The sequence below is a fragment of the Callospermophilus lateralis genome, chromosome 16 (genome assembly GCF_048772815.1).
Source record: "Callospermophilus lateralis isolate mCalLat2 chromosome 16, mCalLat2.hap1, whole genome shotgun sequence".
In the NCBI taxonomy this organism is placed as follows: Eukaryota; Metazoa; Chordata; class Mammalia; order Rodentia; family Sciuridae; genus Callospermophilus; species Callospermophilus lateralis.
The window spans coordinates 59,510,432-59,528,077 of record NC_135320.1 but is presented as its reverse complement, the minus strand read 5'-3'; the positions used below and the strand labels follow the sequence as shown (position 1 = coordinate 59,528,077).

Here is a 17,646-nt window from a genome sequence, read left to right as displayed (position 1 = left end):
GTAGCAGATAATGAATGCAATATTATTTCCAAACATATTTTAAGTCACTGCTTCAATTAATTTGATGTATCTGAGCAGGGTCTATGTTACTGAAGGAAATGTTACTGAAAGAAATGAAAGAAGACCTGAATCCATGCAAAAACAAAGCTTCATACTAAACAGTAAGAATCAATATTACAAACACACCAACTCACCCGAAATTAGTAGGAACTTTTATACAATTTTAACTTTATAGTTAACCAAGAAAAGAAAATATGAGAGATTAGCTAAAAGAATTTCGGAGATGAATAATGAGAGTAATGTTGCCCTAAAAAGTTAACAAAATGAATTATAAAGTCATAACTAGTTATTAAAACACTGTGGTATTGTTTTAACTTAATGTGAATGGAACACAATTGAAAAACCAGAAATAGCAAAAAATAAAGGCAATGAATGCATACCAAGGATGGAATTTTAGATCAATAAACAAAGTTTGAGGTATCAAATGTATTACTGAGATCCAACTAATTATTCATCTGGAAAAATTAAGATCCCTATTTTTCACTATCTACAAAAGAAATTCCAGATGCATCCAAAAATCATAAACATTTCATGTATATATAAGCACAAATTTTAAAAATTTGTTTGTAGTTTCAGAGAGGAAAGGGCTTTACTGAATATAACATAGAACCAGGAAACTAAGCAAAAACTATGAAATAGTATTTCCCATGAAAAGAAAAATAAAAATGGTTAATTAAATAAGCATAGGAAGATATGATAAAGACTAGGAGCTTGACTAGGAGCAGAACTTATAAACTTAGTGGTATACCCAAACTAGAGTTTCATTGTGGAAATCTTTTAAAGCCATTTGTCTTAATCTTACCAATAAGTAAAAAATGCTTTCAATAAGTGATTTATGAGTACTGAATAAAATGAAAACAAAAACTTGTACCAAATTGGCAAAGAAACAAAATTTGTGATTTAGGAAATGATTAAAATACCAAAAAATTAAGTCAGGAATGGTGGCACATGCCTGTAATCCCAACAGTTTGGGAGGCTGAGTCAGGAGGATTACAAATTCAAAGCCAGCATCAGCAAAAGTGAGACACTAAGCAACTCAGTGAGACCCTGTCTCTAAACAAAATACATAATAGGGCTAGGAATGTGGCACAGTGGTCAAGTGTCCCTGAGTTCAATCCTCAGTACCCCCCCACCAAAAAAAAAAACATAAAAATTCACCAGCAAATTAATAATTTGATTAAGGTTGTAGCCTTTGCATTTGAGAAGGGATGATGCAAGATAATTTGCATTTGTAGATGTAAAGGTACAGTTCCTTAACAATAATTTTAAGAGTTCTATTTATTATTTATATGAACAATAACAATAAACATTACAATGTAAGAGGATAAATAAGAAAAATTTGTAAAAAAGCTCTCAAACCCTGGATGACCACAGGAAAGGTGACCTGCCTACTAAAGTATCTCTATTGGACTGATATTTGCTCAAGAAATAAACTTCTTGTATATTAAGTTTTCAGAGTTTGTCTAGATGGCATTACATTAAGTAATAAGCAAAGAAGTTGTAAGGTCTGTTTCCAAATTCAGTTTTTTATATTCAGTTTTAGTGATATCTATCATCGCTGAAAAGAAAACTTCACAAACACCATAGGCCATAGAAAGCATAAACTTAGGGTAAGGCTCATTGTTAATAATAATAGATGTAATCCATATTTTATTAATATTCTTGATAATGTAGAATTTTTGGGTGAACTACTTGTCAAATAAGAGTGTCATTGAATGTCTTTATTAGGAGCTGATAAAGACTAGGAGCTTGACTAGGAGCAGAACTTACAAACTTAGTGGTACACACAATCTACAGTTTCATCGTGGAAATCTTTTAAAGCCATTTGTCCATTTTCAGATTGCAGTTTAGTTAAAGTTAGCAAATATTTCCAGAAAAGCATGAAACACATTACCATCTGATAACCAGGCTAACTGAGAATATCATGGTAAGATTGTATGTTAAATATTCATAAAACCTAATTTCATTTTTTGGTTTTTGGATTAAAAAAATAAAAGTAAATTCTATAATTTCTTTCCATCTCCCAGGGAACTGAATCGTGCAACCTCATTAAGTAAATGGGCCTCGTTACAGATCATTACATTGGATACTATCAGACATTTAGAAGGATATATTAAATAGGAAAAAGTCTATCCAGGAGATAGACAAATAAATAAATGTTAGAGTTACTAGATATTATAAGAAGTATTACATGACCTTATAAATTATAACAAGCTAAAAAGAGCACAGATCCCTACATGACCACAAGTCACAACACATGAGCTCCACTTAAGTTTTGGATCAAAAGCATTCTCACCAATCCAGTTGTTCCCATGAGTACTCCATCTTTCATTTTTTTTTTTAAATGAAACTTTTCTTTGATCCCATCTCCACTAAATTATAGACCTATTTTCAAATTTCTTTTTTATAAAAATTCCTAGAGTTGTCTTTACCTGGACTGTCCAATACAGTAGACACTTTTGCCTATTTAAATTAATTAAAAATGTAAACAAATTAAAATCCATTTACCTAATTACACTAGTCATACTTTGAATGCTCAATAGTACAAGTAACTAGTGCTACCATATTATATTGGACAGAGCAGATGTAGAACATTTCTATCTTTGCTGGAAGTTCTACCATATAGTCTAAACTATAACAGAAAAATTAGGAGTGAAGTCTTCAAATCCAGACTGTATGGGGCTGAAACTCAATGTTTACCCTGTCATGAGCTGGGTATATTTGGAGAGGTTATTCCTCATCTTCATGCTTTGAAATGAGGATAATAGTAACTAATTCCTGCTTCATAACATTGTTGTATGTTTATATGTAAATAATTTGCGTCACATATAATGTGCTTTCAACAGTCCCTAGAACATATGACGTGCCCAATAAGTGTAAATTGCTATTGTTTTTGTTCTCACAGACTGACTTCTCACTTCATTTTCTTTAACTTGCTCCTGTTGGAGCTTGGCTGCCACTGCAAGGTTTGTCCAGTTTTACCAAATTCCTCCATCTTGCCAAATCTAATGGAATAGTCACTGTTTTCATCTTATTCAATCTTTCAGGATTATTCAGCAGGTGATTCTGTCCTGTTCCTTAAAATATTTTCTTCATTTGGCTTCTAAGAAACCATATTCTATTTTTGGTTGTTGTTTCCTCTAATGGTTTCTCTCTTTTATGTCTTTAATAGATTCTCTTTCTCCTCCTAACCTATAAATGTTGAACTGTCCCAGGACCCAGTCTTTAGTTTTCTTTTTGGTTCAATTTGTTCTAAATAATTTTATCCAGTTTCATAGTTTTAAAAACTACCCAGTGATTATGCCAAAACTGCATCCTTAGCCTTCACCAACTGGACTCTAAATTCATCCACTCAACTAATCATAAAACAACTACATTTAGATGTCTTTTAAGCACTTCAAAAAATCAACATACCTGAAAAATGTTGATTTCCTGATTCTCCACAAAGGCTGAACTGGCTATTGGTATTTTAAGTTTATCAAGTGATTTTAAGTTTCAAAGCACTTTATTATACATTTCAACTATTATCTTTATAAAAACCCGGTAGGACAGCAAGGATTGATTCTGTCAGATGGACGCAATCTGATTCAGATATATTGGACAGGTTTTTAAAAGTTATAGTTAATATAATTATGTAACCCACAATAAAAATAGAATACAAGTCTCCTTATCTCTTTACACTTTCTGTTAGATTATGATGCCTATCAAGTCATATTTAACTCTTTAGAAATGATGATTTTTAAATTTGAATTTCTAACAGACAAAGAAGAACACAACATAGTGTAGCAGAAAAGAGATGACTTAGCCACTGTGTATGATGGCCAACACAGCTTTATAAATGGTTTCTCTACTGCCAGTTATTGTTTACATATGATTACTGTGATATCATTCAGAACCATTTCACTCTTCTTCAGGAAGATCCCATTTTGCTGAGTTTTCATGTCTTCAGGCAATTTACTATGCCTTGTCTGATCTTGAAATCCACGGTGATGCAGTGGTGTTAATTTTTACAATAAATACCATCTCAAAATTGAAAAATATCATTAATTAAATAATGCTTTAACTTAATAACATGAAGACCTCCTTGCAGAAGTGAGAAAGTCAATAGAATAATATTTTTGAAAATGAAAACATATTAGCTGAAAATATACATGGTATTTCTCAGTTTGGGGGAAGTTATTCAATACTTCTTACATATTCATGACTAAATAAAAAAGCCAACATTATAAATCTATTTCATTATTTTAGATAAGTACTTTAGATTATTTAATTTCTAAACTATTTAACAAGATTATTAAATAGTTGAATTTGAAAATTCCAGTTTTGAATATTGTTGGAGCTTGTGTTTACATTGTTTCATAAGCCAAAAAAATAAAAAAACACAAAAACTTTACTTGAAACATATATACATACCAATATAAATACAGAATTTAGAAATCTACTGAATGTTTGAAGTTGGGTTATTGTAGAAAACATCTATTGGCTATTATTATACTTAAACTAAGTATTTAAAAATGAGAGATAATCTGAATTCTATTGTTAATTAGTCAAAGCTATTAGTTGAGTACATAGGAATCACTGCAAATTTTAAGAAAAATTAAAATTTTAACCAGTATGATATCACTGAATAATAATGAAGTCAACAACAAAGGGACTTATTTTGTATTGCAATATAAGGGAAGGAGCTGTAGAGCAAAGAACTAGATTACATTTCTTAATTCTGCCAACATCAATATTTTTAAAGATAAAAACCTGTAACAACTCAGTCATGCAAACCGAATGAGGTTGTTACACAGAATCTCAGTGTATGATCAAAAGATCCATAATTCTCTAATAAAAATACTAACAAAGAAATATACACGGGATATGTGAAAGCTGTGCAGACATGAAACTGGTCATTGAGAAATATTGGCCGTTCTCTTCTTCAATTCTTTGACATTCTCAGCTTCTCTGACACTATCCTCTCACACACAGTTTCTCTCTTTTCTTTCTATTCATACTTTTTGGGGTCCTTCCTAGGATCCTCTTCCTATACCCAGCTCAAAAATGCCAGTATTTCATAGGGTCTTGTCTTAATCTAATGATTTTTCATCTGTGGTATTATTCTTAGACAATTTCAGCCATATTCATGGTTTTAAGTGATCATCCTAACTTTGTAAGTCTCATGTTTATCTCCTGGTTCTCTGAATCAAATTAGTCTCTCTTCCTTTTTATCAACTTAATCTTTCTCTTATTCTTTCAATATCCATTAATGGCACTACCATCTACCCAGTCGTGCAAGAAACATGGGAGACATCTGTTTTCTCCTCATATACAACCAGTCACTAAGTTGGGTGACTACTAATTGTGCTCTTTAAAAATATTGACTGATTTTAGTTTTCCAATATATTCTATATTATAAATGGTTAATTATAAATGGTTTTTCAATGATTTGTAAATTTTACCTGGTTGTGTTTTTTCCTATGTGATATGTTACATAGAAACTGAAAAAAAGTAAGACTTTTTTTTTTTTCCACTGATGGAGACTGGATCCAAGACCTTGTGCATACTATGCAAAGTCCTTATCACTTAACTATCTTCCCAGTCTCAAGATAACAGTTTTTTTATGACTAAATTCATCTCTAATGAAAAAAAATCCTGAATCCATCATCCACATCTCCATTTTTAGTACAACCGACTTAGTTCAGGATCTTACATCTTATTTGAATTGCTATACTGCTTTGCTAATCATTCTAAAATGTTCTTTACCAGATGTGAACTTAAATTTGCGTCTTTATTGTAGTCCCACTAGAATATAATTTCTAAGAAGAAAATTATCTGTTTTCTCCAGGATTCTCCCTGATATGACAAATGCCAAATATTTTTACCAAAATAAATAGTAAACTGGCCTACAAACTACAAATATGATAATATCAGTCCTTTATTGAAAACTTTCAAAATGTCTATCACCTATAAATATGACCTGTGGACTCTCAATTGATCTGGTTCCTGATCAGCCTCATCTCTAGCCACTCAATATTTTATGTTAAAATTACACATAACCACTTATCCATGTATATATTTACACCTTGATTATTAAGGCATTTATTTGGAAGATCTTTCTAATTGTCTTTTATCTAGTTAATAGTCACTATAGTCACTGAGATGATTACTCTGATTGGGTACCATATCCAGGAATTCTAGGTTGGATCAATTGGCCTGTGTCTGAGCATCCAAGGCACCTTCTTTGTAATTATATTTTATCACTGACATATCACTGTCTCCTATTAGATTGTATGTAACTTTGCTTATAAATGATTTAATGTTTAATTATCAACACCCATTTGAAAAAAGACATTGCTTTGACTCACGAATTTCTTAATTGCTATCTTATCTTTATTCTTGATGTGTCTGGAACAAAGTAAGTGCTCAATATTTATTTAAAAACTAACAAATGGAATTAAATAGCTGGTCTAATGCCACATCTCTCTAACTTGTAGTTTTAAATATAAAAAATTAAATTAAATATATTTTGAACTAATACATTAAACATAAAACTTGTACATATAAATGGGATATCATGTAATGTTTCAATACATGTATGCATTGTGTAATGTTTGAGTTGAGTTAAACACATCTCTCTTCAGACATGTATCATTTCTTTTTTTAAAATATATTTTTAATTGTTGACAGACCTTTATTTATTTATTTATTTATATGCAGTGCTGAGAATTGAACCTAGGGCCTCAAATGTGCTAGGCAAGCGCTCTACCACTGAGCCACAACCCCAGCTCCCAACATGTACCATTTCTTTATGGTGAAAACTGTAAAAACCCTTTCAAATATATTTTTGAATGTATAGGACATTATGGTTATCTGTAGTCATCCTACTGTTTAATAGCACACCAGAACTTCTTGTTCCTATGTAACTGTAAGTTAGCACTTATAGATCAACTTTTCTCCATCCCTTCCTCTCCCATAATTTATAATCCTAATAATGTCCATTTTAGGTTCCTATTTTTTAAATTTCATAGACTTTGCTTTTTCAAGGTAAATGCTACTTTCAAACTGTAAAGGAAGTGAGTTTGTCTGCACTAAAATAAAGTATTAGATATAAAGACGTTGACAAATTTTAAAGAGGAAAATGCAATACAGTTCTAACCACTAGAGAAGTATAAAAACACTCCTCAATTTCAAAAGAACAGGTGTCATATTAGCACAGTATAGTGAATTATGTATAAATATTAGCAGATTAAAAATCATATAAATGTGATCTATATGTCCACTGTCCAAAAATGAAACTTCTATTTCTATGTTAAAATGAGAAATAACATTTTAAAACACCAAATGAAAAATTACCATAACAAAATCACATTAAACATTAGCAAGTTATAACCAGAACATAAGGAATACCATCAAATAAATATTTCAATATAGTATTTCTATATAGTTTTCAGAATCACCATTACAGTTTGTAAAACCAAGATTAGCTGAGTCTAAGAATTAATGTAACCATAAATTATTTTGTGGTATAGACTTTCTACTTATTTTTGTGTACAAAAACACTAGTATTCAAACATAAATTAGATTTAATCCAGTAGCCTATAATTTATTTTGCTATAAAAGAAACACCATATTACATGCTTTTGTTTGTTAAGTAGAAGATACACTATTATTTTCAAGATACCAGGGATTTAATGTTTAATTATCAACACCCATTTGAAAAAAGACATTGCTTTGACTCACAAATTTCTTAATTGCTAACAGTGGCTTTTCTGAGTAGGAGTGTTGCATATAATTTATTTTTGCAGATGTGATTTAGAAGCTGAATTTCAAAGCAGCAAAGCTTTGAATATCTTCACTGTCAGCAGAAAATCCCCCCCTCCTCTGCTGCTGGAGAATACTGCCGCTTGAAGTTTAAACAGGGAAATAAAAACTGCTGTGAGAAAATTGATACTACTGGTAAATGTTGCTTACAAACTGTAAAGGAAGTTAGTTTGTCAGCACTAAAAGAACTGTATTATTCACACAAATTACGAGGCATCATCTTCATGGCAACTTGCTGGGAATGAAAATTAATTTGGCTAGTTCCAACTTGAGGAACCTAAAGGAAAGCAAATATCCCTGAGATCAGAATATCATACAGAGGATCATCAGTAGGCTCTGGGGGTACCACAGCTTAACTCCTCCCTGAGGAGGAAAGACACACATTCCAAGAACAGTGGCCAAGCTTCACTTGGAAGCAAGTTTATTGATCACTGCAAAAAAAATCATGGTTATGTTTTCAGAAATGTTTACTAGTTTTAAATGTCCTTTCCTCCTGGAACATGTCATCATCCTCACAGTACTGCAATAAAATGAGTAAGAGAAAAAATATATTTAATGACAACTCAAATAATAAGTCAAAAGTAACATAAAAATTCCTACCCGTTTGGCTGAGTTGAGAAGCACTGCGACTTTTCCGAGAGAGACCAACAATAGCTACCATTTTGGCCCCAATGCTAGAGCGTCGCTTCTTGCCACTGGTGCCCAACGCGCCCACTGCTGTGTCAGACTGGCTGCCATCATTCTTCTCCAGTGAGCACATGTCTCCACTGATGCTGGTGCTTTTGGTCATGTTCTTCCCTGATATGCCCATTTGTCTGCTTTGCATTTTGGATGTAAAGACACTGTCAGCCGATGGATCATTAAAAGTGAGGACAAGAGTAAAAGGGAAAAGACAGAAGAGGCATTTTAGATGAAACATCTGGAATTTAATTAAATTTTATCATCTATGGAACATAATTTTAGGATTTTAAATTTTTTCAATACCTTGCTTTTCAATGTGATTTACTATTCAGGACCCATAAAGCAACTATGCAAAATCAGACTTAGGATTTAGCATTAGGATTAGGATTAGCATGTGAGCTTGTTTGATGATCTACTGCAAGACTAATACTGCAAATGGGAGTAATGAAAGAAAGGTCTCTGGATTTTTCTCACAATTCCTGGGGTGTGGTAGGAAAGGGTTGGAGATGGGAAGTGAATCTGGAAGCAGATTATCTAGCTGGCTTCATAAATACTTCGTAAGTATGTGAAAGAAGTGGTCTGTTTTGAAGGAATAGGAAAACTCATCATCAATATTTGACTCAGTAGTCATAGTCTCTGCTTTAATTTTATTCTGATAACAGGAGTGTTTAACACATAAAGTATTTAAAGCACAAGAATTAGAAAACTGATCTACTGAGTTGAACTCTTATTCCTTTTTTTTCATTTTTTTAATTTGTTTTAATTGAACTCTTATTCTTAATTCAATATCTTGGTCTATCAGAAAAAAAAAATTTAAAGGCTATAACCAGTCTTTTAAAGGTGGGGAAGATCCATCACAATTTTTTTTTAAATACAGTATCATGTACTATACTTTCACTCATATTAGTTTTGAGAAATTAGGCAGCCAGATATGATGGCATATGCCTGTAATCCCAACAACTCAGGAGGCTGAGGAAGGAGGATCACAATTTCAGGGCCAGACCCAGCAATTCAGCAAGACCCTAAGCAACTTAGCAAGACCTGGATTGAAATAAAAAATAAAGGACTTGGGATGGCTTAGTGGTTATGTACCTCTGGGATCAATCTCCAGTTCCCCACCACCTCCCAAAATAAGGCATACATAGGCAGAAAGAGTGCAAAAGAAAAGAAGAGTGTGTTTCTATAATGCATCAATTAATAAATTTCAAGCTTGTTTGATTTTTGTTGTTGTTCTTTAATGAAACAGCAACAGAGTAAAATAGAATTTTGGAGGTAAATAGACAAGATCTATTAGTCTGAGCTTTAAAGCTACTTAACTAACTTACTTTAGATGAATTATTTATTCCACTTTAAGCCCTAGGTTCCTCATTTCTAAAATGGGAATATTTTATTTTTTCTTTTTGTTTTAAAAAACAGCATGTCTGAAATAAAAGTCAATAAATGGAGATTATTATCAGGGCCTGTGGACAATTGATAAAATAAGGCTAAATCCCTTCAACATTTATGATATAAATATTTAATAGAATAAGCAGGAATAATACTAATAACTATAAATTTTAAAACTTTGGAGATTAAATTTCTAAAGTGGTTTTAACATGGCCTGCACTACATAGTGGACAGGAGGCGGCACTGAGAGTCAGGAGCTAGATTTGATCTTTGGTTTTATTAACTAACCATGTGATCTTGGGGGAAATTGTTTCTCCTTTCTGGGACTTAGTTTCCTCATTCAATAAGTGAGAAAATATAAGCAAGGCACTATGCAGGTACATAATAAGAGCTACAAAAATTTTGTTCTTTCTTCTCAGTATTATGGCCATCATCATCCCTTCAGCACCCATTAAACATATAGAACTGCAACATCTTTAAGGTCTCCTTTAATGATGAAATTCCTTGTTCCCCAAATATCTCTTATTCCATGGATTTGGGGCAGCAAATACAAAGATGCAATGTATGATTTTCATAGTATGCTGCCATTAAAAAAGGCATGAAATAGTATGGAAGTGTCAAAGTTTAATTGAGACTAAGGTTTAGTCAGATTAACCTAGTGCTCCAGTTTTATACCAATTTTCATCAAAAACATACTTTTCTAAAGAATCCCCAACCTGTTACTTATAAAGAGGCCAAAGATAAACTCCTTATTGTACTAATGATTTTTGCATTGTAATTTTCATGGTTTGATATAAAAGTATACAGAACTTAAGGAAAATCAAATAAGAAAAATGCTAACTGAAATTGATAAATGACTTATAGATAAACATTTTAATAACAATTTGGTTTTATAGATGTGCACTTCTCTACAACCCAACAACTTTTATTGTGCACTATTACTAAGGGGGTTATTAGAGGTTTTGTACAATGAATCTACTTTTCATCTCCTGGAAACATCACAAAGCGTGAGTTTATGAACTGTTATTATCGAGTGAGGAGTTCTTAGGGGAGAGATTGAGTCTAGGAAATCACTACTGGTTTCCTTTTCTTTCCTTACTAGATAGCATCTAAAACTACAAGCAGAAAGTGTTGCAAGCCAGCAAAGCTACTAACCAAAATTTTAGTTTTGGGACTCTTAATTTGTGTAATACTTTGTAGTAAAGAATTTATAAATATGGGCAACTTTTGGGAATGTTCAATAAGGTTAGGAAAGCACAGTTTCATTCTGAAAGAGGATTGGTAGGGGTCTTGTAAAATGCTAAATTTCAGTACCACTGGTGGAGCTCTCAGTGATAAGTTTTTGAAGTAAAACTTGACAATATGTATCAAAACTTTTTTAAATGTCTGAATTTTAACTTAGCAATTCTACTTTTAGATTTTGTCATAAGGGAAAACTTAGCTGTGTGTTTAGATTTAGCTACAATGATATTTATTGCACAATTGATTACCATGCAAAAACAAAACAAGAAATTTAAACAAGGGGGAAACCCATAAATGTCCAAGTGTAGAGGGGTTTAAATAAATTATGATCATCAATAAAATAGAATGTCAAGTCAAGTGTGGCATGTTTTCTCCTCATATATGGAACCTAGAGACAAAAAGAAGTAAACAAAATGAAACAAAAACAGAGTGGATTAGAAAGAAAACCAATAGAACAGAGGATGATAATCAGGGGGATGGGGAATGAGATTAATCAAATTGTTGTGTACAAACATGTCACTATGATTTCCACTATTATGTATGGTCATAATGCACTAATAAAATAAAATAAAAATTAAAAGCACATAAAGTAGAATGCACTTTAGAAAATGCAGATATAAAAAGCATTTATTGACATAAAAAGATATTCATAATGAGAGAGGGAAAGCAGATATCTGTAGTTTAGTTTTGGCTAGCCTACATACCAAATATGGATTCCCCTTACTACTAGGGGACACAGGCAATTTTAAACTCTGGAGGCTTTCCAGAGGCATAAATAGAAACCAAAATTCACTAAACCAGAAATAAAGAAACACTTCTTGCTAAACTAAATAGTTGGGTAAACCTGGATTCAGGACATGATGCATCAATTCCCTGCACACGAAGGGAAAAAGAGAACATGGAGAAAAATAATATTATATGTTCAGAATGGGTATAGGTGAAAAATATAAAATGTAACCATTGTGATACAATTAGTTTGACTATTTTCTAGGTATATTTTTAAAAAATGTTCATTTCTTTTTCTATTTTGGTTTTTCCAGAATAAACATAAAAAGGTTTGGCAAATAAGAAATTAAACTAAGAGAAACAAATGAAAAAAATAAGCAAAGACCAACATCACTTTTTTTATTACATGAATTAAATTATTCAAACCATGAAGTTCATTCCATAGGCTAAAGATACACTGTGGCTCTCTAATAGATTGCTACACAATAATAATGTGTTGTAAGATACATTATGGCTAATCCTAACAGATTACTGCATAAAAATATTGTGTTGTAGTATTACTGATATACGATGCTCAGTTCCAGAAAGAGACAATGCTTCTACATTTCTAAATATTGTTTTATGCATGGTTTTTAAATTTTTTGACTTTAGAAAAATAATAAATCCCTCATACATTTTGTAATATAAAAGTAAGATATGTAAAATTACCAATGCAAATGATGAACAGTACGACAAAATTACAGTTCTTGAAAAAAAATCATATTTTGAGAAAAAATTTTTAAAAAGGCAAAAACTAGTATTGTCAATCAGTAGAAGAAAAGTAATGAACAGCTAAAAGGGAAGTGAAATATATGTAAATATTCTTCAAAGACATAAATAGCTTAATAGGTGGTAACTAGAATAACATGTGATTGAATAAAGTTTTTAGCTTTTCAGGCCAAAAGTATTAATTGATGGATTCGAATGAATAGAATTAAGTGGTTTGGTTCTTAAAATTCTGAGATGGTAAGACAATGGGAATAAAATATGTTGTCATACCAAAACAAATATTTCATTATCTTGGGAACTGGGAAAGAGGTTAGGAAAAGAACATAAGGAATTACAGACTGGAATAATTCAGAATTTGGTGGGTAACAACATAAGGGGGCCCAGCACCTTATACGATGGAGTATGAGAACTGCCCCATGAGAACAGAAAAAAAAAATAAAGAGGGAGTAGACAGTTAATTCTAGGAATGCACCTATAATATTGTGGGTCAGGAAAAGATGCTGGAGAGGTCTTGTAGAGCTCAGAAGTAAGAAGACAATAGCAATAATGACAGAATAGGAACAAATCTAGGAGGCTTGGCTGAGTTCCCAAACATGGTACCCTGAAAAGCTTATTTTCCTTCCTTTTCCTTCCTGGATACTGTTGTATCCCTGGAGGCGGTGCCAGGAGCTAACCTACTAAGACTAGAATTCATTCTTGACTGCACTTGTTGGCAGTCATTGGACAGATGGTTTCTTGAGTTCTGGCATCTTCCATGCAGGGAAAGAACAAGACCAAGAATTCTACTCCTGTCTAAAGTTCCCTTATTAATAAGCTTCTCTGTATTAAATACTATTCTTTCCAAAAATGTGAAATTTGTAATTATTATCCTCATTTACCATCTAACAAGCTTTATTAAGTATCTGCAATTTTAGGCTAGTAAAGTAATAATCAAATTTAACATTTAACAAATGTTTATTGAGCATCTATTATCACAAATATGGGGATGCAAAAATAATACCATATAATTTGTTGATTAATTTACTGACAAGAGTTGTAAAATTCAAATATGACTCCATGAGAACTTGGTTTGGGTTTATACCTGAAATTTCAAACACCAACTCTAATGTCAAGAAACCCTAATTAGGTCAAAAATTGAAGAAAATTTTTCTCTCTGAAAAGTAGGGAAAAGCTGAGTTTTTCTAAGTCAGTCTTTGATTTATGGAGATGATAGAAATTTGAAGTTTAAGATTTTTAACTTTTCTGCAGGCACTATATATAAATGTGTGTTACTAATATGCTATCATGTATTACCATAGCCTGCAAATGGATTGGAGAATATATGTGTATGCTGAGAGCACGAAATTAATGTCCAGAAGTAGGGAGCAATACTTAGCTTTGTTAATACTTTTGGTCAAAAATATCTAACTTGCTATATTTAAGGGTCTTAAGTGTTGGGTGTCATTGCAGGAAGCAGTGCCCCAGTGGTCATGGAATAGGTCACTGTTTACTTAGAAGAGTTTAAAGAGCATCTGGGAGGTCTGTAATTCCAAAATTCCTTCTCCAACAGTTTGCTAATACCTAAAATTCCAATACATTAGAGATTTTTAGAAAATCCTTAAAAAAGGAATTATTTTTAGATTGAGTTTGCTTCCCTTTGTCATTATTCTCAGGACTTCAACATTCATTTAAAAGACATTTATTTTGGGCTGGGGTTGTGGCTCAGCGGTAGAGCGCTCACCCAAGCACATACGAGGCCCTGGGTTCGATCCTCAGCACCACATAAAAATAAAAAAATGAAATAAAGGTATTATGTCCAACTACAACTAAAAAATAAATATTTTTTTTTTCAAAAAAGACATTTATTTTGTACCTACTTTGTGGCAGATAGAATACCCTTGTGTTCATGGAGCCCTCATTCAGATTGTCATCGAGAAAGATAATAAACAAATCAACAAATGATCATTTCAGATAGTGATAAGTGAGCTTAATAAAATTATAATAAAATGAGAAACAGGACCTGTAAAGTTTAGGGGAAGGACAACATTAAAGAGGGTGGTCAGGAAGGCTTCTCCAAAGAGGACTGAGCTGAGTCCTCAATGACAAAACCAAGTAATGTAGAGCAATAATATTCTAAGTTTTAGAAGAAAAGAAGTGTAAAATACCATGAGGCAGGAATAAGTTAGAGGAAATGTATAAAACCATTCTATAGTAAAAAATGAACTCAGAGAGACAATAAGACCTGGATGTGTTAGAATAAAATAATGTTCTGCAAGTTTTACTGTTATTAATCTGCCCATTAAGATGCACATCAGAGCTGTCCTAAGACTGAGAACATAGATTGCATGGGTTATTATGTCAACAGACCTGGAATCCAGCCTATTGCTTTATCTCTAAACAACACACCAAAGGGGAATTTTGGAGAGTTCATGACTTACTTTCTTGGAAAGGGACAAATTTATAAAGACTAAATCATTAAAAGAATTAGGAATGTTCCTTTACTAATTGAGCATTCAAAAATTTACTTAAACTGTTCAGCCTATCTATACGTTAATCCTTTATTATTGCTTGAATTTATAAATTCTCCCATAAAATTATTGAATAACAGACCCACTCTGTGAGTTTGATGAAAGTTGCCATTAGGAAAAACTCTAAATTTATAACTTTGTACATCAGAACTATGTGTTTCTGTTTACTACACAGTGCTTATGGTTTCTAATCATTTATTTTTATCTACCCTCATATGACAATTGCTCAATGCTTCTTATTTTTTTTAGTTGTATTTCCCTGGTCTCTCTCTAGCTGAATTCTGTTTTTCATAAAAAAGGATCTAAATGCAAAAACTTCATATACATATTTCAATAATAAGTGTCAATTGCTTTTATTTGCTGCTATGATAAAATTATACAAGAATTGTGATTTTAGATGTTTTCATTGTAACATGTATCTTACAAGGATCTCTCCTCTGATTTTAGCTACTTCTGTATTATCCTGAGAGACATGACCTAATTTCTTTTTTACTTTTTTTCCCTTGAATTTTCAGGCCTTCAAATATTTCTGAACTCAGCTAATTTTAACTATAGTAAACATCTTGACACTAATTAACTGATTCCTTGCAAACACCTCCTTTGCATGTACTTAATGCTTGGTCCCAAGGGAGCAAGGAGGGTTGAAAGGGTGCCTGTGCTCCTTGTTCCTACCTAAGAGAGCTGAAACTGAAGGGAAGAAAGAATATACTTTGTTCTTCATAAAGAGAGGACTTTCTCTAAGTGGTCTTTTTAAAGTAAGTGTCTGTTTCTAATAATCTACCCAGAGGGACACCTTTCTCTAACTTGTGCAAAGGCTCCACTTAGTCTTATGGTAGATCTGGCCCTGAGGTGAATAAAATAATGAATGAGACATGGTCATTATTTAAGTCAGAGCATAAGAAGGCAAATAAAAGTAAAAATGCTACACAAATTAATTTTTTAAAAGTACTATGTATCAGAGAACAAGAGACACAAAACATGGTCTCAAAAGATTTCAATAGAGAGAGACTATTGAAAATGAGAAAATCAGGAACCTGGGTCTTGAATGATGGGTAAAAACAGTGACAAGAAGAGCAAAAAAAAAAAAAAAAAAAAAAAAAAAAACCTGTAAAGGGAATATAATATTATAAATAAAAATGTAGAGGTAAAAAAGCACATGCCATGATTTTAAGATGAGTAGTGGAGTTTGGCCAAATTTTAAGGTGATATAGGCTAAGAGTAGTACAGACCAGTTCAGAAAATCAATTGGACCTACATTATTATGTGTGAGTTTGTAGATAAAAAGAGTCACTAAAGCTAATAGATCCAGAAAAATAACAAAATCATCAATAAGAAAAATTACATACAAAATGATGGGATATTTATTATGTTGTTCACATTATTTTGATTTCCTTGCAAGTACCTGGCAGGATTACACTTCCTCACTCTATTGAATTTAAGTATTTAATTGGTGATGTTCAACTCCAACTATTACTGTACCCTACTAGTGGGATTGTGGAAGGCCTTCCACCTGATAAGCCCCTAAGTGACTGTAATGGGCAGAGTGTCCTCACCAACCTGCACTACGAATATTGCCTCAGTGAGCTTTTGTTGGTTGATGACCAAGAATTCAGGGTTGCTTATTATCGTAGCACAGTATAGCCTGTACTAACAAAGATGGATTGGAATAGAACAGAGTGACTATAGAAAAATCATCTACTTATCCATAGCAATAATCATAAAGATAAATTAAGGCTGGTGTACTGATATTACTAATAGAAAGCAAAGATTAAAGTTATTTGGAAGGAATTATCTATGTAGCCTAGTATCTGAATCTAAGAATAAGATTTTAAAATATCTCAACTTAATAATTGCTTATATCAGATATTAAGTGCTTTATATTAACTCATATAATTGTTATGACTGTTTTTATAGAAGAGGAAACTGAGGCCCTCTGAGAGCAAAGCATGTGCCTAAGAGTGTTGGTTTGGGGCATAATAAACACTGCAAACAATGGAATTTCCTGATGAAGAATTCTGAAAGAAACTGCACTTAAGCTTGGTCAGGGGAATAGTCAGAGCTTAAAAAAATATGGAAGTCAATAAATATTTGAACAGGAAAGGGTAGATGAAGTTAAAAGGATGGCTAAAGTAGGCAAGCCAGGAGTGTAAAGAATGAGAAATGAAAAAAAATTTGAGAAGACAGCTCAAGGAATATTTGCATTTGAAGGTTAAAAAGAAGAGTGACTGAGGAAAGAGAGGTATGTTCTCAGAAGTAATAAAAATAGAATATGGTTAAATTGTAAAGACAAAAGGAGAATGAGGTTCATGAAAGTTGGGGTATTCAAAAGATGCTAAGAGGTTAATTAGCAAGTGTATTTAAAAGGGGGATATCAACTGGGAAATTTAGAAGATGGAGCTTGAAGAAAATAGCTACGGAACTAGAGATATAAATCAATTACCAAGGATTTAACCAAAAAATATTATGGAAT

At 32.2% G+C, this 17,646-nt stretch overlaps 1 protein-coding gene across 37 annotated transcripts in view; it reads right to left on the bottom strand.

Annotated features, from left to right (window-relative positions):
- Rims2 (regulating synaptic membrane exocytosis 2) overlaps positions 1–17,646 on the bottom strand; it is a 551,056-nt gene that overhangs the window by 59,569 nt on the left and 473,841 nt on the right. For 15 of the 37 annotated variants that reach the window (XM_076836166.2, XM_076836171.2, XM_076836162.2 and 12 more), the window contains one exon: positions 8,467–8,708. The exons of the other annotated variants lie outside the window; for them this stretch is intronic. In XM_076836166.2, coding sequence (XP_076692281.2) covers positions 8,467–8,708 — 242 coding nt within the window. The remainder of the gene's footprint in view (positions 1–8,466; positions 8,709–17,646) is intronic. 37 annotated transcript variants of the gene reach the window in all.